Source organism: Tenrec ecaudatus, chromosome 4 (assembly GCF_050624435.1).
Source record: "Tenrec ecaudatus isolate mTenEca1 chromosome 4, mTenEca1.hap1, whole genome shotgun sequence".
NCBI lineage: Eukaryota > Metazoa > Chordata > Mammalia > Afrosoricida > Tenrecidae > Tenrec > Tenrec ecaudatus.
Genome location: NC_134533.1, coordinates 182,400,356 through 182,421,987, shown reverse-complemented (window position 1 = coordinate 182,421,987; position 21,632 = coordinate 182,400,356). Strand labels below are relative to the sequence as shown.

General features: G+C 38.2%; 1 protein-coding gene across 2 annotated transcripts in view; it reads left to right on the top strand.

Moving 5' to 3' along the window:
* ZCWPW2 (zinc finger CW-type and PWWP domain containing 2) overlaps positions 1-21,632 on the top strand; it is a 149,775-nt gene that overhangs the window by 109,486 nt on the left and 18,657 nt on the right. For both annotated transcript variants that reach the window (XM_075548940.1, XM_075548941.1), the window contains one exon: positions 21,396-21,454. In XM_075548940.1, the coding sequence (XP_075405055.1) occupies positions 21,396-21,454 (59 nt within the window). The remainder of the gene's footprint in view (positions 1-21,395; positions 21,455-21,632) is intronic.

Sequence of the window (21,632 nt, the reverse complement as noted above, 5' to 3'; positions counted from 1 at the left end):
TCATAACAGTAGCAAATTTACAGTTATGAAGTAGCAACAAAATAATGCTATGATTGTGGGGGTTGCCACAACATGAGGAGCTGTATTAAAGGGTCGCAGCATTAGGAATGTTGAGAGCCACTGGTCTACGGTCATCATAGTACTTATTCCCTTAGGTTCCCTAAAATTGTTGTTTAGTATCCTTTCTGATGTGAGGTTGCTCTTCCCCACTTATCCACCAACACTGGTGCTGATTCTTAGCAAATTCTTACTGGAGCAGACAGCTCCATCACTTTCCCTTTCAGTAGCAGGCAAGCTAGAACAGCCAACCCTGCGGTGAGCAACCGGACACATAACCCACTATAGTAGTAAAGATTCCTTCAAGGAGAATTTCGCAGTAGAATGGGTAAAAGCAAGCATTTCCTAAGTTAGAGTGTTGAATGTGACCTAAAGTTGGCTTCTCAATGCATTGAGCTCTCTATTTCCTTATATATAATATTTCTCTGGCAGTGTATGTTAACCATATAGCAAAGGTGCTTAAAACACACAGAAAACACTTCACAAATGTAAGTGTATAGGAGTATATATTTATTTTTGTATGTGGTATGAGGATGGACTGGTATATAAACAAAAATGTAACCCAACTGCCTAACTGGTTATCCACGTAGTCACTAATCAATAATCCTGCTCTTCTTTGCTGTTTTCTGTGAGATTCTTTATAATATACATGCCATTTAGCATGTCAAAACATCTATTTCTCAATTCAAGTATCTGGTATCAAATAAGTTCATAAATGCTCTAATTATTGTTTAGTTTTAAATTTTTTAATGTGTGATCACTGATCATTAATTTTGCAAATGTTGGTTTATACTTTTGAATATTTAATATTTCAGATGAATTTTAGAATTATTTAATCAAATAACAAGAAATAGTCAGTTAAGATTAAGATTGACAATGTAGAAAAGCTATGCATTAATTTAAGAAGAATTTACGTGTATATAATCATCAATTATATCCATCTGGAAACAACTATTTATTCACCTTCCTTTGTTTTTTCTTTTTCAGTGTAGGTTTTTACTATTTCTAGTTAAGGCTACTGTAAATATAGCTATTAGTAGGAAAGAACTGCTTTTTCAAAAAAGCTGTTATTTTCCAGCTTTTTTGACTTATATACAGATGTTCCATGTGTATTCACATGTGCATATGTGTGTTTACTTTCTTCCCCAACATTTTATTTTTATTAATATCAAGAATTTAACTTATACCATTTTGAAAGACAAAATTAATGAAGATTTTAAAAATGTATACATTCATGCTTAAGATATTTAGGCTCCTATTTTTTCCGATGGAAAATATGTTCTCCCAAAAAATTATTACAAAAATTATTCATAACCAGCAGGGAAAGCTCCTTTACCAATTAACAAGATAAGTTGCTTGCACTTTATAACTAGATATCTGGGTGTTTGTGTTAATTGCTAAGTTTGCTATTAATATGGAATTCATCTACGGAAACTCATTTCATTCATTTAACTTTGAATGCATTTTTCCAAAGATAAATACTGCAATAGAGTCTTACTACTGCCTTCTAGCCTCAGGCAGAAAAAAAGTCTCAAAAAAGAATAGCAAGCAAAGGAAGGACCCTCTGGGAAGAGTCACAACTAAACTTTAAAACTCATTTAGTTTCCTTTTGGCTTCTACTCCATGGGCGTCATTCACCCTCTCTATAGGTTAGTGTTACCCAAACATGAATTATTCAGGTGTTCCCTCATGATTATTGCCATTGTCTATACTGTTACTTACCATAGTTTTCTTGTAATTATTACCTTTTTTTACTTTAAATTCTTTATTGAAGTAAAATTAAAACAAAGTGAAAGGTATAGATCCTAATTGTGCAGCTTGATGAGTTTTCTCAAATGTATATACCCATCTTTCCATTACACCCAATTAAGATGTTTAAAAGTCAATTGTTGTGAAGAAGGCTGATGGTGCTCAGCTATAGAGAGATATAGAGTCTGGGGTCTTAAAGGCTTGAAGGTAAACAAGCGGCCATCTAGCCCAGAAGCAACAAAGTCCACATGGAAGAAGCACACCAGCCTGTGCGATCACGAGGGGTCTAAGGGACCAGGCATAAGCACCAAAGAACAAAAAATCATATCACCGTGAATGAGGGGGAGTGTGGGTTGGAGACCCAAGGCCCATCTGTAGGCAACTGCACATCCTTTGCAGAGAGGCCTGGGGAGGGGATGAGTCTCTCAGGGTGCAGTGTAGCATCGATGGAACACAACTTTCCTCTAGTTCTTAAATGCTTGCACACACACGCACTATCATGATCCACAGTCTGCCTTACAAACCTGGTTATACCAGGGGATGTAGAGTGGAGCAGATAGGAACTGGAAATACAAGGGATAACCCCTCAGGACCAGTGGTGAGAGTGACAATACCAGGAGAGTGGAGGGAAGGTGGGGTAGAAAGGGGGGACCGATTACAAGAATCTACACATAACCTCCTCTCTGAGGGATGGACAACAAACAGTAAAGTGAGTGATGGGAGATGTCGGGCTGTGTAAGATATGATAAAATAATAATAATTTATAAATATCAAGGGTTCATGAGGTAGGGGGGTGCAGGGAGGGAGGAGAAAAAATGAGCTGATCCAAGGGCCCAAGTGGAAAGCAAATGTTTTGCGAATGATGGGGCAACAAATGTACAAATGTGATTGATGCAATGGATGTATATAAGGATTGCAATAAGAGTTGTACAAGCCCCCCAATAAAATGAGATAATTTTTTTAAAAGTCTATCTTAATTTTTAATGCAAATTATATTTTTCAAATACATATCAAAATAAGCATACTAACAGAAATGCCCATGTGTCACCTACATTGTTAATAGTCTCACTTTGGAAAATCTTGATGTAGAACATTCTTTTCATGACAATTTTACTTACCCTCTAAAGGAGCCCTGGTGGCATAGTGCTTACAAGTTGGACTGGGATCAGCAAGATCGGCTGCTCAAAGCCACTAACTGCTCTGTTTGAGAAAGACAGGACTTTCTACTTCTGTAAGGAGCGGCCGTCTCTGAAAATCAAAGGGGTAGTTGTACCCTGTTTTTATGCTCAAAATCAGAAGGTTGCTTTTGTTGTTTTTTTTAACAAGATACTATGTAAATAATTTAGTTTGTAAACCTACTTGACTGTGTTCAAGATTGACCTCAGTCAGTCTTGAATTATAGTGTGTAGGAACTACATAGGTTAATAATTAATGGTAAAATAGATTAAATTCTGATATGTAAACTTTATTATATACCATCTATGATAGCGAACAAGTATCTTCTGATTCGGGGTACCAATTTTGTGGTGTGAATGAATATATTTACTTTGCAAGAGAAAAGTCTATTTTAAGACTTGTTTTTGCTTAACCTTTGTTTTAACTTTGAGCCTATGGATGTGAATATAGCCAAAATGATCTAGCTAACCCACCTTTGCATTCTCTTAAATTAGACAGTAGGTACAGAAGAAGCTGGCAAGCAGAGAGAAAATAGGCATCCGGGGAAAGGCAATGAAGTGACAGATCCCTTGGTTTTTCTTTTCCAGGATAGGAAACAACAGGGTCCAAGCCTTCCCCATCCAGTCATCCCGATTCTATAGGCCAGAGCAGAACTGCCCTATGAGGTCTCCAAGGCTGTGGATGACTGTTGTGGAGGAGGGACTGCTGAATTCAAACTTTTGAATAGCAGCTGAGCACTTAATTGCTGCACTATCAAGTCCCCGTGTTCTAGTGCAAGGGCCACGCTATGCTCCCCATTCATGGGAAAGGTATCTGTTAGCAGCTGCCCTGAAGGAGCAGTTCCATGCACACAGAAGCCAGCTCCTCAGTGTTGCAGAGATTTTCAACAAAGCGTGCTACTGGTGATGACTTCTTAAACCTGCGATTTTGTCTGGGAAAACTCAGAGCTTAATTATGCAGACATGATACACGGTAAACAGAAACTGAATTTACCTCTCAGTAATTTTCCCTCTTGTCTTTCAAGAATTGGTTTCATCCTTATTACTAAAACATAACCCCAAAAAGTATTTTAATGTGAGCATTTACAATAAAGCTTTTGTGTTCATTTTATGTCTCTTTGCACACAATACACATTTAAGAATTCATTGAAGATGTTAATTTACTAGGCCTTTAACTGTGGGAAGACATGGAATCTGGTGCCATGGATTCCAGAAATTTAAAATCTTTCAAACATAGTTTTCCCTGTTTTCAATTCTAAACTTTTAAGTTCGAGTCACGAGGCAATAAGGAGAATTTTGCAAAAATGTGATTGCTCGTTTGTTAAGAAACAAACCCTCTTCCACATGAGCCCCAGTTATTGCACAGAGAACAGCTTCCAGGTCTTGTCCTTTGCTATTCGGGACTGAGGGGCATTTGATGCAGCGTTCGTTAGTTTAGTATGCTTATTTACTCATGTTATAGAAAGCTACAGTCCTGTCTGTGTGATAGGGAGACACTTAAGCGATATCTCCAACAGCAAACTACACACAGGATAAACCTTATGTTTTTGAAAATAATTCTCATTTACTGTTATCTCCTTCACCCTATTAAATGAAATCCTAGTATTTTTTTACTAATCAATAGAGAGTGGTTATTAACATGAGATAGTGGGGATTTGAATAATGAATTTGTATTATTTAAGTTGTAGCTAGTACGGTGGATGTTAGATGATAGTTTCATGCCTAGTCCTAACACCTACCGTTCCCTTGTTTGCAAGAGGAGCTGTTATCCCTGGGAAAGTGACAATGTGAGTGTAAATTAATCGAGTTCATTTGTAAAATAATACCTTCATCTGGAGAGGAAAAACGCAGAATCTGGTTGAAAGGAAAAGTAAAGAGTTTTTATTGAGAGGCAAGGCAACTTTCAAATAGAAAACCGTGGGCGGGGAATGTATGGATGTGCTTTATACAAGTGATGTATGTATATGTATGGATTGTGATAAGAGTTGTGTGAGTCCCTAATAAAATGTAAAAAAAGAAAAAAAAAGGAAGAATGACGAGGGCAACATGTATAAGGGAGCTTTGCTCAATTGATGTATGTAGGGATTGTGATAAGAGTTGTATGAGCCCCAATAAAAATATTTATTAATTTTAAAAAAAGAAAACTATAAGGTCCAAAGGATTCTTGGTAAAAGTGATCCAATGATCCTTTAAAAGGAAATATAAGAAACTTCAATGAAAATCTAGTGACTGACTGACTTGAAGGTAAGGGTTATAAAATTGGATGGAAGGAAATACTGCATGGTTTAAAATCAGAAAAGTGTGTCCGTGTTGTATCCATTTACCATATGTATTCAGTTGTATCCTGAATAATTAATAGCTGAACTATATGAAGCTGGACTCCATGAAGAAAAATACAGAATTGAAAGAAATCTCATTAAAACCTACAACATGCAGATGACACAAAGTTACTGAACATGAAGCAGGCATGAAGCACTGTTGAAGGCAAAAGACTACAGCTTTTACTATGGATTGTACCACAATAATAAAGAAAATAAAAATTCTCACAATAAACAATATCATGATAAAAAAGAAGAAAATATTGAAATTGTAAGGATTTCCTCTTACTTGGACCCATGGAAGTGAACCAGAACCAAAAATACTGCCATCGAGTCGATTCTGACTCACTGGTGACCCTGAACAAATCAAAGAGCACATTGTAGATCTAGTTGCTGCGCAAGGCCTCTTTCAAGTGTCAGAAAGCAATGATGTCACCTTGAGGACTAAGATGTGTCCCATCCAAGTCATGATATGTTCAGTTACTTCATAGCTGAAGCATAGCAATGGGTGGGAGGAGGGTGCAGGACCAGAGTTTGTTTGGTTCACACAAGGAGTCACTGTGCCCTGGAACCCGATTGACAGCACCCAGCAGCGATATTCTAGGTGGGGAAGTTCCTTTGTATTCAAAGTAGACTTTTGACCTCATACTTTAGCACAGCCAACATATCACATGGGGTGTCCTAAATTCATCTGGGGTTCTCATGCTCAGAAATCCAAGTCTTTGATTCCAAACTTGTAAATATTTTACTTTTGTTCACATATTTTCCAACTTTGCATTTTTATCAGATGACACGCAGACTATCTTCTTCCTTTGAAGACTTAGAAATTATTACTTTTTAATTCTTTACCATTTGCTTATGTACTTAATACCTTCACTTTTTCAAAAAGAATTTACTATGTCATGGAACACTTATATTTGGTATACCTGCTGTGTTAGTCCAGGTTGACTAGAGAAACAAATTCATAGACACACATGTGTACTAGGAAGAACTTTATATCAAAGAGCAATTATATATTGAGAAAACATCTCAGCTCAGTCCAGATCAAAGTCCCTAAGTCCGATATTAGCCCATATTTCCGATACTAGTCCATAAATTCCTCTTTACACTCACACAGTTCATGCAATGATGCCGAATGCAGGAATATCATAGGGGTAGAAGGTCTTGTGGCTCCCGTGGCAGTGGAAGCATCTGTGTTGGCGCGGGTCTCCACGGGTCTTCTCCAGCTCTCTGAGTGTCTCAACAGCAGGAAAGGAAGGGCAGTCAGTGAGCTATTTAACGCCATCTTACCTCCAAATTAGGTCATCAAGCTGTGACCTGATTAACAGGCTAGACTCCATCCCTTTGGTCAAGTTGACAGGAGATTATGTAAATGCCACATCTGCTAGGAAGGGATCCAGCACCTCTGGCAGTGTAGTGGATTATACATTGAGTTGCTAATCACAAAGGCACCAGTTTGAACTACCCAGCCACTTCTCAGGAGAAAGATGAGGCTATGCACACCTAGGAAACTCACAGGGCTCATTCCACTTTGTTGTGTAGGGTTGCTATGGGTCAGAACTGAGTTGATGGCAGTGAGTTTGGTTTGGTTTTAACTGTGTGCTCTACTTACATGGAAGCACCAATAAAGGGTGCTGTGACTTCCATGTCCTTCATCGAATCTATGCTTGTCTCACCACAGAGTTGATGTAAATAGTTGAATCTAGATATGTTTTTAATAACATTATTTGGTATTGCTGTGGAGAGTCTCTTCCTGTATAAGAACAAGAGATTATGTTATGCCCTCTGCTGAGGATAAGTGCTCAGGATATTTGACAGTGATTTATGAGATAAAGAATCAGGTAGCTTATCCTTATTCCCAAGTTAGTGGAAACAAAATTTATAAAGTGGGTAAAGAAATATTCAGTATTTATTTATTTGTCCAGGGAAAAAAAGGAATAAAACATTGGATAGAGTCTTTAATCAGCTTTTTAGAAATTAGATGAAATCTCTAGAGTCCAAAATATCTTCCCTAGAAACCATATTTTTTCCCATCGTGTCTCTTGTTAAACTACTGAGTAGCTTTAGAAAATAAGAACAACAACAAAACTTTACACAAATATAGGAATTGTTTTCAACCTACTTGGGTTCCAAGAATCTAGTTTCCTTCCCCCATTCAACAAGATGAACAACTGTGCCAGAATTCCTCCTTCTCTTGGGGTTCCTTCCCTTGGCATTTGTTTCAATGAGTTTTTAGTATTCTTGAAATCTTTAGATGAGTGAAGTCAATTAGGTTAAAAAAGATAACAAACAACTAAGGCTTCTATACCTGATAGAAAAGACTGTGTTGCAATGGTCACCTGCTTAGCCATTAAACAGAAGGAAGGGAGAGGGGCGATCTGCACCCATAAAGGTTGTAGTCTAGAAAACCTATGGGATAGCACTCCTCTGTCGCAGAGCGGTGCTCGGTGGCACACAACAGCATTTACAGCAGAGAGTCAAGGAGCACTTCTGTGAAAATTCTAAGTCCAAGGTTTTAAAACTTGTATGTGAAATACATAATCTTAGAGCTTCTTGAAGTTTTCTGTTACTACAGCCCTCAACTAGGGCTGGGAAATGTGACTAGAAAGGTTTTCATGCTTTTTCTTTAAGGTGGCCTAGAGGTCAGCTTCTCTTAGAGAGGAAATAACTCTCCTACATCTCAACTCACTTCTTCACTAAAAATTAATTATTTTATTTATTTTAAAAACAGTTTTCATGGGCACATTATCCATATGTCATACAATTAAATAGTTCAGTCATGATCAAGAAGACTTGTACAATAATCACCACTCTTAATTTTAAAACATTTTCTTAATTTGCACTCATTTTTATTAGCTTCCCATTTCCCTCCCGTGTCCCCTGCCATACTCCCAAGGAACCATTAATCCAATTAGTGTCCCTATAGACTTACCTATGCAGGATTTCATATACAGAATAATATACAAAACAAACTAACAACAATAACATACTAAAACAAAATTCTTAGTCGAAAAGAAAGTAGAAAATATTAGACACTAGAACAAATTTAAAATGAGTCAAAAGGGTTGTCACAGTTCTTGAACACACACTCCACTGTTTTCTCTGGGAAGCCCTTAGATTCAGAGAAAAATATAGCAGACTGGTCTCTGCTAATGTTCAAACCTCATAGAAATGATGAGCTGTATGAAAGATTGACTAGATGTTCTCTGTGGTAACTGGTTAACATTTACATAATCATTCGCTTTGTGTTTTTGCTTTTGAAATAATTTTTAAAATACAGGACATTTTAACATTACAACAAAAAGTAGACTTAGAAAATTATTATTTTTACCTCCTCCCTCCTAGCAAAGAAGTGTTGAAAACAATCATTATCTGGGCCCCAGAGACTTAGCTGTATTATTTTTATACACTGGGTGCTTAGATTAAGCAATAACCGTCATTTATAATGCTACATGAAACTAGTGCTCATACTTATTCCAAGCAGGTTTTCTGAGGAGCTTTTCCAAAGGGAAATGAGGATATTAGTTTTGCCTTTGGAGTGATTATTTTTGACAAGAATTTGTGTACATTAGTCAATGCACAAGAATTTGTGTATATTATTCAATGCACACAGATTCACTTTTGGAAATTATGTCCAAGCAGGCAGCTCTTTAGTGATTATTAGGTGACAATTATTTTCAAAAGTTTACAAAACATATTTATGTCTTTTATGAGCATAAAATGCTGAACCATAATTTTATACCCTCATATTTAATGCAGTTCTTTTTAAGACCCAAAAGATAAGCATTTAGATGAACAGTGACTTAAGGTAATGGGCAGTGTCAAGTAAGTTTATGCAGATTATATACATTTGATACAAACAAAACTGATAGATTTTTTTTGCTTCTTTTCCCTTAAAGACAATTCTGTCATTTGTTATTCTATTCAGCAATCCTACATAGGTATGTGTATTTATACACACCCACATAAACATATATGAAGGTCTTCAAAATGTTGGTGGAAAAATTCTGTTATCTTGTAATTTTTACTTTTCCAGGAACTTTTTGAAACTTTCTGATGACACACAGAGAGATTTTTTCCTAAATTTCATGTGCTGCCCATATATATGCCTCTTTGTTCTGTATGTCCATCAAGAAAATAGTCCATGCTTAATTTGGTTCATTTAAAATCAGTGAACCATACATAGCATTATATGCCTATGATTGCCTTACAAAATTCCGTTAGCTTAAGATTCACCTGAAGAACTTACTTAAATCCAGACTCCTGGGTCGCACTCTTGGAGTTTATAGTTCCATAGATCTGGACAGGCAAGGCGCCTGGTGGAGGGAGCAGTGGATTATGTGTTAAGCTTGTCAGGAGGGCAAATGCTCCAGCCACTCTGCTCTAGAAAGGGGAGGCCTTCTGTTCCCATAAGGGCTGACAGCCTTGGAGACTCAAAACGGCAGTTCCACTCTGCCCTATAGGATTGCTGGGAACCAGAACCTACTCAATGGTAGTGAGTTAGGGCAGACAACCACATTTGCATTTCCAACCATCTCTCAGGTGTTGGCTGATTCTGTTGCGTTTTGGACCTAATTCTTTTTTTTTTCCAATATGTGGAGGTGACTGACAGCGATGGCTAGAGTAGCCACACTGCTAATTTACCTCCAATGATTCATCTGGCACAGCAGAATTGGACCTAATTCTAAACAACATTTAGCAAGACAGCATAGTAGAATCAGATGTGAAACAAAAAGAGAGAATTGAAGGATATGGGATTTATAAAGATTCCAGGCTCCACCTAGAATGGATTCAGCAATGATCTCAAAAATATATGTTTACTGGAACCTCACTATTTAATCTTATTTGGAATAAAGTTTTTTGTAGACATAATTATGATAAGAACTTCAAGATGAGACTATTTTTTTATTAGGTAGGCCCTAAATCCCATGATGAATGTCCAAGGCTTAGGGGAGACAGTATATAAAGGGAATGCTATAATATATAGCCTTTTGTGTCACTTTTTTCATTTCTCATTTAGCATAATGCTTTCAAGTTTCATTTGTTTGTAAGTTTTGTCTGCACTTCATTATTTTTAACAGTCAAGTAATATCCCATAGTGTAAACATGTAGTGTGTTTCTATACTTTTACCTATTATTATAATCACTAATAATGCTATTATGAATAATGCTACTATAAATATTTACATACATACATATTTATATACTTAGGAGTAGAATTGTTGGGTCATATGGTAATGAACATTTTGGGGTCCTGCTAGACCTGCCAAAATGACTGCATCATTTGACATACTCCGCATTCTTGTTAATACTACTCACCCGTATTTTTTGTTTTAGCAATCCTAAAATGTGAAAGAGTGTCTTTTGGAGGTATTGAATTACATTTCTCTAATAGCTAGTCATGAGCTGAATTGACGCAGTGGCTGTAACAGCACACTCATGCTTAGTAACCATAACGCGTCAGCACACTCAAGTTTAGTAACCATAACGCGAGGGAGACGCAGAACCAGGCAACATTGCAGTCTGTTGAACGTAGTGCGGCTCTGAGTCAAGTCAGTGCCAACTCAACAGTATCTAACAACCACATCCAAGGATGTTAAGCATCTCTTCATGTGCTTCTAGTCCATTCATGTATCTGCTCTTGAAAACTGTGCTTTCAAATCATTTTCTACTTCTTACGGTTCTTTTTATTTTCTAATTTTCAGTTGTCTTGCTTTTCTAAGTAAGTTGTTAGCACTCTTTATGCCAAGGTAAATTAAAAACGATTGCTACAAAATCATAGAAATATTTACTAAATAAACCTTTCAAAATATGAAGCTATTATTTCTCCACATATCCTTCATGTAGGTCTGTGCCTTTTTGAAAACAGTGCTCCCATTTCACCAACCTTTCCCCCAAAGAACTCTGAGCCCCTTGATTTCCATCATATCAAAATGTAAGCTTTTGCATCCTTGAAGGGCTCAAATAATTTCCCTTTTCAATATTCTTTGAACTTTGGACCAAAAAGAAGCCTAGCGGTGGGAGATCAGGGATCTTGAGCAGATGGGGTAAGTTTGCCAATGAAATTCTCATAGGACAGCCCTGACTACCCATGAAGAATGGGTAAGTGCTTTGTCCTGGTAGGAAACATGTACTGATGCCATCTTCCTGGCCTTTTTCTCACTAATTCTCTTTTTAATTTTCTTAAAAGGTCTTCTTTATAAGCACTTGTGATTGTCCTGTGTCCTTCGAGAAGATCTATCAAGATTATCTCTTTGAAATCTCAAAAAGCACTTATCTTTACCTTCAGAGCTGACCTCTCTGTCTTGAAGTTAACTGGTCCACAGTGGCTTTTTGGAAGTCACTTTGTGACAGCACCTTGCTCTCTGGATTATATTGGTAAATCCAAAAGTTCTCTCTAGTTACTGTTTGTTCCATAAGACTATTTTCATTAACTTTAATCTTGCTTGTAAGACTGACGGAAAGAAAGATCAGCTCACTCGGCTACTTGATCTTTGCATGACGCTTTTGGTACCCATCCAGCTAAAACCTGTCTGTGGTCAAAATTCAAAGTTAAAATTGAAAATGCAGAGATATATGAGATCCCATCTTTCAGTGGTTATAACACCAACGATCATCTATGGTCTCTTCCCACTTTCTGGACTTCAGCCACTGTTTGTTTATTCATTGAAGCCAATGGATTACCTTCTCTTCATTCATCTTTGAAGGCTTCCTGATTCTTCTAAAAATACCCAATCTTGTCTAAAAGCGATTGTTTCATGTGGAGAAACATTCCTATACATTTACTGTAAAGATTGAATGATGTGGTATGTAGTTTGATACCAGCCCTGACCTCATAATTTTTTCCCCATGGCACACACAAAAATTTATATTTTCATGAAGGTACCCTGAGACAAAGACAGATGTACATCAGAGAGAACTTGTCTGCATCGAGACACTCATCACAGAGACATATTTAAACACGCATGTCTTACCTGGAATCCTAGTAGCAATATTTTTTATTTACTCTACTATATCCTAGATATACTTACTTGTGGTTTTAAAATTATTTTAAAATAGTTTCTCTTATTCTAATTCTGATGGTGTTCTTTGAAGCATAAAAGTTTACTTCTCACCCTTATCTCACTCCACGCACAAGAATAAACTCAAGGTGGATTACAGACCTTGAAGTTAAACCCCAAATTATTAGGGCCATCAATGAGAGAATTGGGACCAACTTAAGAACGTTGGCACAGGGAATACACAGGCTATCAGAAATAGGGAAGGACACACAGAGGAGGCACAAATTGACAAATGGGATATACTGAAGATAAAACACCTGTGCACATCAAAAGAATTCACCAAGAGAGTAATAAGAGAGTCCACAGACTGGGAAAACATCTTTAGTAATGACACATCAGACACAGGCCTTATTACTAAAATCTATAATACTCTGTTAACTTCCAAAAAGAAAAAAGGTCAACAAACATATGAGAAAACGTTCCCAATCTTTAGCCATAAGAGAAATGCAAATTAAACAACTATGATATACCACCTAACACCCTCAAAGATAGCCCAATTCAAAAAAGCAGAAAGCAACAAGTATTGGAGGGACTGTGGGGAGACAGGAACTCTCATCCACTGCTGGTGGACCTGTAGGTATGTACAGCCACTATGGAAATCAATCTGGTGATATCTAAAACAGATGGAAATCGAGTTACCATACAACCCAGCAATCCCCTTACTGGGCACATACCCAGAAGAGGAACGAAACAAACTAAGCCCAGACATCTGTGCTCCAATGTTCATTGCGGAACATTTCACAATTACAAGGAGATGGAAACAACCTAAATTTGCATCAACTGACGAGTGGATTAAAAAACTGTGGCACATACATACAATGGAGTACTACGCATCGCTAATAAACAGTGATGGACGTATGAAGCACATCGCTGCATGGGAAGAACTGGAGAAAATCATGCTAAGCAAAGTAAGCCAAGCACAAAAGGACAAGTACATCATGAGTCCGCTGAGGAAAGCTTTAAAAAAATACAGAAGGGGCATAGGGGAAAAGCTACTGTATACAAATATTCCAAGGGTAAGGACCAGGTAGTATGGCAGGGGCCAGACCAAATCCAGGGATACACATGGTAGCCAACTGAAAAGGAGGTGGGGAAAGGAGATGTGTGTGTGTGTGAGAGAGAGAGAGAGAGAGAGAGAGAGAGAGAGAGAGAGAGAGAGAGAGAGAGAGAGAGAGAGAGAGAGATTGATTCCTATAAAGAACTGGACTGCCAATTTCTGTTTTTCATCCCCCTGGGAAGGGGAGGAGGGTTATATGTCAATCATTGAGATCTGTTCCCCCTTCCTCCCCTCCCCTCCCCACATTTCCCCACCCTCCTCATTTCGCTACTCCCATTCCTGTTCCTGGATCCTGTGTGTCATGAGCGCTTATGGCTTATCTGTACCTGTGCACATGCTCTGGTCTAACCTGCATTGAAAGGCAGCACAGGGGTCATGTTATTGGGTGGGTGGGGGGGGGGGGTGAGGAAGTCTTGAGGAACCAGAGGAATATTGTATGTTTCATCAGTGCTTTACTGCACCAAGATTGACTCATCCCTTCCCTGTGAACCCTCTGTGAGGGGATATTCGACTGGCTACAGATGGGCTTTGGGTCTCTGCTCCGACCCCCTCATTCTCAACAATATGGCTTTTGTTTTACTTGTTTCTTTTGTGTCTTCTGATGCCTGTTACCTGGTCCTGGCCACACCTCATGATCACAGAGGCTGATGTGATTCTTCCATGTGGAAGCTTCCATGTAGCTTCTCTGCTAGATGTCCGCTTGTTTAACTTCAAGCCTTTAAGACCCTAGATGCTATCTCATTTGATAGCCAGGCACCATCCACTTTCTTCACCACATATGCTTATGTACTATTTTATCTTCAGCGATTGTGCTGGGAAGGTGAGCATCACAGAATGCCAGGATGTTAGGACAAAGAGTTCTTGTGTCAAGGGAAAGCAGAAGCAGAAGCCTGAAGTCCGTTCACAACCTCAGTGAATTGCAATATAAATATATATACATGGGCCCATAGCACTATTTTATGAATAAATGTTTTTACATATGTACACACTTATACCTCAATTCATATATTTGCTTCCTAGATTGTTCCTCTGTTTCCTTTTACTTTCCTCCTGCCCTACCATCATGCTCACCCTACTTCCGCCTCTTGGTAATTCCTTTCAGCTAGATTGCTGTTGTTCCCAGGATCTCTACACCCTCCTTATTGTTCATTTTAATTCCCTAGGTGTTCACTGTCTATGGCATTGCTTGCTCAACGCTCCCTTCCCCCCACCTTCTCCTCTAGGACTGTGGATCCAGTTGCTTTCTCTTCAAACTTGCTTCCCACGCCTATCTTATATAAGTAGGCAACCAAACAAGAACAGGCAACAAAAAGAAAAAAGGAAGAAAACAAAAGATTGAAAGAGAAAAACAAAAACGATAAACAAAACAACAACATACATAATTCCAGGTCTGCTGACCTTTATGACTGTCTCCCCCTTGGTCCTGGGGGAATTCCGGAAGCTGCCCGCTGCCCCTCCTAGCTTGAGGTCTGTTTTGGGGACTCTTTAGGGGCTTTGTGGCTTTCCTTTGCTCCCTTTGCTGATCTATTGTGCTCCCTTCTTGGTTCACCCCACCGTGGGGGGGTTCAGACTGAACTAACTCCCCTCGTGTGTCCCCAGTATTGTACTCTGTTACAGTATGCTCCACTGAGAGGACAACATGCCATTAGCTGTTGTCAGCAACAGTCCTCTCTGCGCCTTTGCAGCTCTGTGCTGGGATGTTGTTCCCCAGGATTGGTTTGTTTTCATGTGGCCATGGCCCCTCTCCCCAAACTGTAGGTTTCGTGTTGTTCTCTGTAGCACACACTTCTATGGAGGGAGTCAGTTTGGCTGTTAGGGGCCGGCCCTGTAGCCTTTTCTTTTCATGCATTTTTCCATGTGGTTACATTGCTCTCAGGGTTTGCTGCACCGTGGTGGGGTCTTCATGCACACTCCCAATTCTGTGGAGAAATAAACAGTATTGTCCCCCTGAGTGGGTTAGTATCCTGCTCCTTGCATGCCATCATTTCCCCCTTTTCCCTTCTATGTTAGAATAGTGTGTACCTTCTTGTGTTTGGTATGACCTCCAACCAACTGCCTATATTTCAACCCATATAGTGTGAGATAAATGGCTTTTCTTCTATACTTATTGTGCTGATTACACTTACCTCAGTGCACTCATGTTGTACTTGTCCTTTTGTGATTGGCTAACTTTGCTTAGCATAGTTTCCTCCAACTCTTCCCATGAGATGACGTGCCTCATGCAATCATCAGTGCTTTTTAGTGATGCGTAGTACTCCATTTTGTGTATGTGCTAGAGTTTACTGATACACTCATCTATCAATGGAACTTTAGGTTGTTTCCAATTCTTTGCGATTGTGAATTGCACTGCAATAAACATTGGAGCGTACATGACTAGTCTTGGTTCATTTCTCACCTCTTCTGGGTATATGCCCAGTAAAGGGATAGCTGAGTCATAAGATAACTCAATTTCCATTTGATTTACGCTTTCCATAGAGGCTGTACATATCTACAAGACCACCAGAAGGGAAGGATAATTCCTATCTTGCCACACACATCCCCTACAACATTTGTTGCTCTCTGATTTTCTGATTTGGGCTATATTCAAGATTATTAGATGGTATCTCATGACTGTTCTAATTTATATTTCTCTGATGGCTAATGATCCAGAGGATTTTCTCATATGTTTATTGGTTATTTGTGTCTCCTCAAGGTCTGTTGAGGTCTTCTGACCAATTCTTCAGGGAGTTAACTGTTTTCCTCTTCGTGCAAACTAAGAGGATATTGTAGATTTTGGTTAATAAGCCCTTTGTCTGTTGTGTCATTGCTAAAAATCCTCTCCCAGTCTGTAGGTTCTCTTGCTACCCTCTTGATGAAGTCTTTCAATGCACACAGGTGTTTTATCCTTAGTATATGCCACTTGTCAATTTCAAGTTCACCTGTGTGTGTATTCTTCCCTATTACAGTTAACCTATGCATTCCATGAACCAAGGTTCTTAGGGTTGTCCCAATTCCTTTGTTGATGGTCCTGATAGCTCGGGGTGTTACTTCTAGGTCTGTGATCCACCTTGAGTTTGTTCTTGTTTCGTTTTTTTTTATAGGTGGATATCCATTGTTTCCATCACCACTTATTGAAGAGGGCACCTCCCACTTGATGCTTCTTGGGCCCTTGTCATAGATCAGTTGTCTATATGCTGATGGTTTTATTTCTGGGTTTTCTGTTCTTTTCCATTGATCTGAGTATCTGTTATCATTCCATTACCATGCTGTTTTGACCTCTGTGGCTGTATAATAGGTGTTAAGGTCAGGTATATTATAATCAAGATAACATTAAACTTAATTAGAGTTCCTTGGGTAAAAATGGCATCTTTACTATATTGAGTAAAGTTTGAATAAAGTACTATATTGAGTTTTGCCACCAGCAGAAACCAACATTAAGTCTAAGATATGGGACCATTCCCTGGGGAGATCAACCAGCAACTTGGTGGCAGGTTGATTAAATAGGACCACTTCCATCATGGAGGGGGCAGTCTTTTTTTACTTGAATAGACACCTACTCTGGATATGGACTTGCCCCCCCTGCACACAAATGCTTCTGTCAAAACTACCTTTCGTGGACTTACAGAATGCCTTATCCACTAGCATGACATCCCACATAGCATTGCTTCAGATCAAGAAACTCACTTCACAGAAAATGCAGTGCTGCAATGGGCCCACACCTGTGCAATCCACTGATCACATCGTGTTCCTCATCATCCCGAAGCTGCTGACTTGATAGAACAATAGAATGGGCTCCTAAAGACACAATTAAGGTGCCAACTAGGTGGCAACAACTTGCAGGGCTGGGGCAATGTTCTCCAGGAGGCTGTATACGCTCTAAACCAGTGGCCAATATATGGTGCTGTGTCTCCAATAGCCAGAATTCATGGGTCCAGGAACCAAGGGGTAGAAGCTGGAGTGGCACCACTCACTATTACTCCTAGTGATCCACTTGCATCATTTTTGCTTTCTGTCCCAGAAACCCTTTGCTCCTCAAGCCTGGAGGTCCTGATCCCGAAGGAAGGAACTCTCCTACTGGGAAACACAGCATGGATTTCACTGAACTGGCAGCTGAGAATGCTCCCTGGCCACTCTGGGCTTCTCATGACTTTGAATCAACAGGTCAGGAAGGGTGTCAGTGTACTGAGTGTTGTAATTGATCCTGACTACCAAGGAGAAATTGGACTGGTGCTACATAATGGAGATAAAGAAGAATATGTCTGGAATCCAGGAGATCCCAGAGGCCAGCTCTTAGTGCTACCATGTCCTGTGATTAAAGTAAATGGTAAAGTACAGCAACCCAATCCTGATAGGACTTATAATGACCCAGATCCCTCAGGAATGAAGGTCTGGGTCACCCTACCAGGCAAAAAACCACATAGATAGATAGATAGATAGATAGATAGATAGATAGATAGATAGATAGATAGATAGATAGATAACATAAGAAATAAACAAATTATGATCCACGAGCATGGGATATTCTTCCATTTGTGGAGGGTGCTTTTAGTCTTCTGTAGTAGTGTCCTGAAATTTTCCTTGTATAAATCTTTTGGGTTTTAGGGTAAATATATCCCTAGATATTTCAATTTGTTCTTAGCTGTTGTGATGGGTATTGTCTTCTTGATCTCCTCTTCCTCCTGTCTGATGTATACAGCAAAATAATAGACTTCTGTTTGTTAGTCTTGTGTCCTGCCCCTCTTCCATATTCCTCTATTGCTGCTAGCATTCCTGTTGTGGAGCTTTAGGCATTTTCAATGTATAGACTCATGTCATCTGCAAATAGCAGATGGATACATCTGCTCCCAGTTGGATACATTTAATGTCCTTCCACTGTCTTCTGTTGTTAGCTAGAACCTCCAGTATGATATTGTATAGAAATGGGGACAAGGGTAATCCTTCTCTGGTCCCTTTTTTCAGGTGGATTGCTTTAGTCTTTTCTCCATTGACTATGATGTTTACTGTTGGCTCTTCATAGATAGCTTGTATTAACTTGAGGAATTTTCCTTCCATTCCTATCTTTTTGTGTGTCTTAATTAGGAATGGGTGTTGGATGTTGTGAAATGCTTTTTCTGCATCTCTTGATATATAATGTGATTCTTACACTTTTTCTTCTCATTGTGGTGTATAATATTGATAGATTTTCAGATGTTAAGCCATCCCTGAATTCCTGGGATGAATCCTACCTGATCATGATGGATGATATGTTTTATATATTTTTGTATTCTATTGGCCAATATTTTGTTAAGGTTTTCTGCATTTATGATCAGTAGAGATATCAGTCTATAGTTCTCTATTCCTGTGGGATCCTTTCCCTGTTTGTTTAACAAAGTTATACTGGCTTCATAGAATGAGTTTGGAAGTTTTCCATTCTTTTCTCTGCTCTGGAATAATTTGCGGAGGTTAGGTTTCAGCCTTCCCTGAATAGTTGGTAGAATTTTCTTGTGAAGCCATCTGGCCCGGGAGCTTGTTTTATTGATAGTTTCTTAAGAACCATAGTAGCTTTTTCTTCTTTCGCTATGAGTCTATTGAGGTTCTTGACCTCAATCTGGGATAATCTAGGGAGAGCTTGTTTTTCCAGGTATTTGTTCATATTTTCCACATTGTTGAATTCATTAAAACTATCCTTTTATGCTCATTGGAGTCTGTTGTGATCTCCCCTGTTTCATATCTTAGCCTGGCTTTTAATGTTTCTTCCTTCTGTTCTTTGACTTGTCTTGTGAGCAGTCTGTCAATTCTGCTTATCCTTTCATAGAACCAGCTTTTAGTTGCATTTATCTTTTGCATTGTTCTCTTATCTTCCCACTGGTTTAACTCCACCCTGAGCTTTATTATTTCTTTTCTCTTGCTATTGGAGGCCTTGTTCTGCTGACTCTATTCTAGTGTTGGAGGTTGTGTGTTAACGTATCTGTCATAAGCCTCTCTTCTTTTTTTGTACATGCATTTAATGATATCAAGCTACCTCTGAGAACTGCCTTCACGGTATCCCATAAGTTTTTATATATTGTATTCTCATTCTCATTACTTAGTAGAAACTTCCTACTATCCTCTCTAATCTGGGCCTGTACCCATTCATGTCGCAGGAGATCGTTGTTCATCCTCCAATTGGTTGCCCTTGCTTTTCTGGACATCCTCTTATTAATCTCCAGCTTTATGACATGGTGATCTGAGGAAGATGTCTGGATAATATCTATGTGTTTGAATTTACTCAGGCTGGACTTGTGTCCTAGATTTTCGTTTTCTTTACATTGAATTGTACTCCATACTGAAGGCTGTATGTTTTACGTGAAGTAGTAAAAAAGGTAGTTTTTTGTCTATAGTTCATATGCTGTGGTATGCTGAGCTTCCATTTTCATTTGATGTTAATAAATTTGTGATTTCTTCCTTCACGTTATTGGCAGCTTACTAGTGTTAGTAACCATTTACTGAATTTTAATTTTGCTGATTTTATTTTCCTCTTTTGGAATCTTTTTCTATTTTTTATTTGTCACACATGTTGTAGAGATTGTACCTTGTTCATTATAGTTTCTGTTTTTAACAACATTAAAGATATTAATTTTAGCATTTAATTAGTGTTATATAAATATCTAGAAAAGTTTAAATCATAAGTAGAGGTGGGAGAATTTTTACAAAGTAAACACTTTAAAAAAATCATATTATTGGGGGCTCATACAACTCTTATCACAATACATACATAAATTGTATAAAGCACATTTGTACATTTGTTGCCCTCATCATTCTCCAAACATTTGCTCTCCACTTAAGTTCCTGGCATCAGCTAAAGAAACAAATTCCAGAGCCACAGGAATGTCCTTATGTTGTCTTCTACTCCTGCTCCCTGCCCTAAGGATAATCACTTTCCTGACATCCCATGTCAGTCTAACGAACACTACAGTCCTTCAGAAGAAAGAGGACGCTTCCTACTCTATTAAAGAGTTACACTCACAGGAACAGTTCTACCCTATTTTCCTAAAGGAAAGTGAGTCGGGATCAACTTTGTGGCAGTGAGTTTGGTTTGGGGCTTGTTTTTAGAAGATGACTATATTTAAAATTTCATGATAAATTTATTTTGCCTGTATATATATATATATATATACATATATATATACACAAAATTAATTTTCCTGAAAATTTGTGTAACATTTCTGAACTAATGGTGTTAGAAATTCTGTACATGTCTATATATTAATGTGTCTTTTGTGTTTACTTCTAAATTTGGTGATCTTAGAGATCTTGGATAACTCTTTTTTGCTATTCATTTGATTTGGGAATTTTGGAATGCTCAAGAAGCATAAATTTTAATTTCTTATTTTCATGGTATAGCCCTGAAGTTTTCATTTTTAAAGAATTACTGCTTTCTCTTTTGTCCAATTCCCTAGATAGATACATATTACCTTTTGCTTTTCTGTCTTAGTAAGTTGAATTTTTCCAATTATCTTTTCATGCATAAAGTCTTTTAAGGCCCAATGCTTTAGAGAACATTTTCAACATATCTTTCTAACTAGTATGGACCCCAAAATAAGTCATTTGCCATTTCTTAGACATTAAAATTATAGTTCCAAGACTTTTCATTCTATCTATAAATTCCTTCTGAGCCTCATCATGTCTGTGTCCACCTATAACTATTAATTTCACATACTTCTAGCATATGAGTGTTTTATTTTCCTCCTTTACAGATATGGTGTGTATTAAAACTTAAATTTTGCTTTATTTTGTATTTTTATGTTTTTGAAAGTGAGTAGAGGTTGGAGATAAGAGATCATTCTGCTATTTTCCCGAAGCTGAGCAAATCCATTCAATTGCAATACTACGGTGTATGATGCAAGTTATACACGATATTTTGGGTTATGAGTCAGAATTTCCTTTTGTGCTAAGCTGGATCATATAGGACCATGTTGTACTGAGTTGATCTAGTGATTAGGTGACTTAACTCAGTTTTTTTGTTGTTGTTGTTTTACAGATGCAAGGTTCCAAAACTAACGTTGAAAAGAAAAAGCCTAAATTTAGAAAAAGGAAAAGGTATACTCTTTAAAGTTTTTAAACATTATGATCCAATGAATTTCTCCCTTCCTTCTCTCTCTCTCTCTCTCTCTCTCTCTCTCTCTCTCTCTCTCTCTCTCTCTCTCTCTCTGTCTCTGTCTCTCTCTCTCTCTCTCTCTCTCTCTGTCTCTCTCTCTCTCTCTCTCTCTCTCTCTCT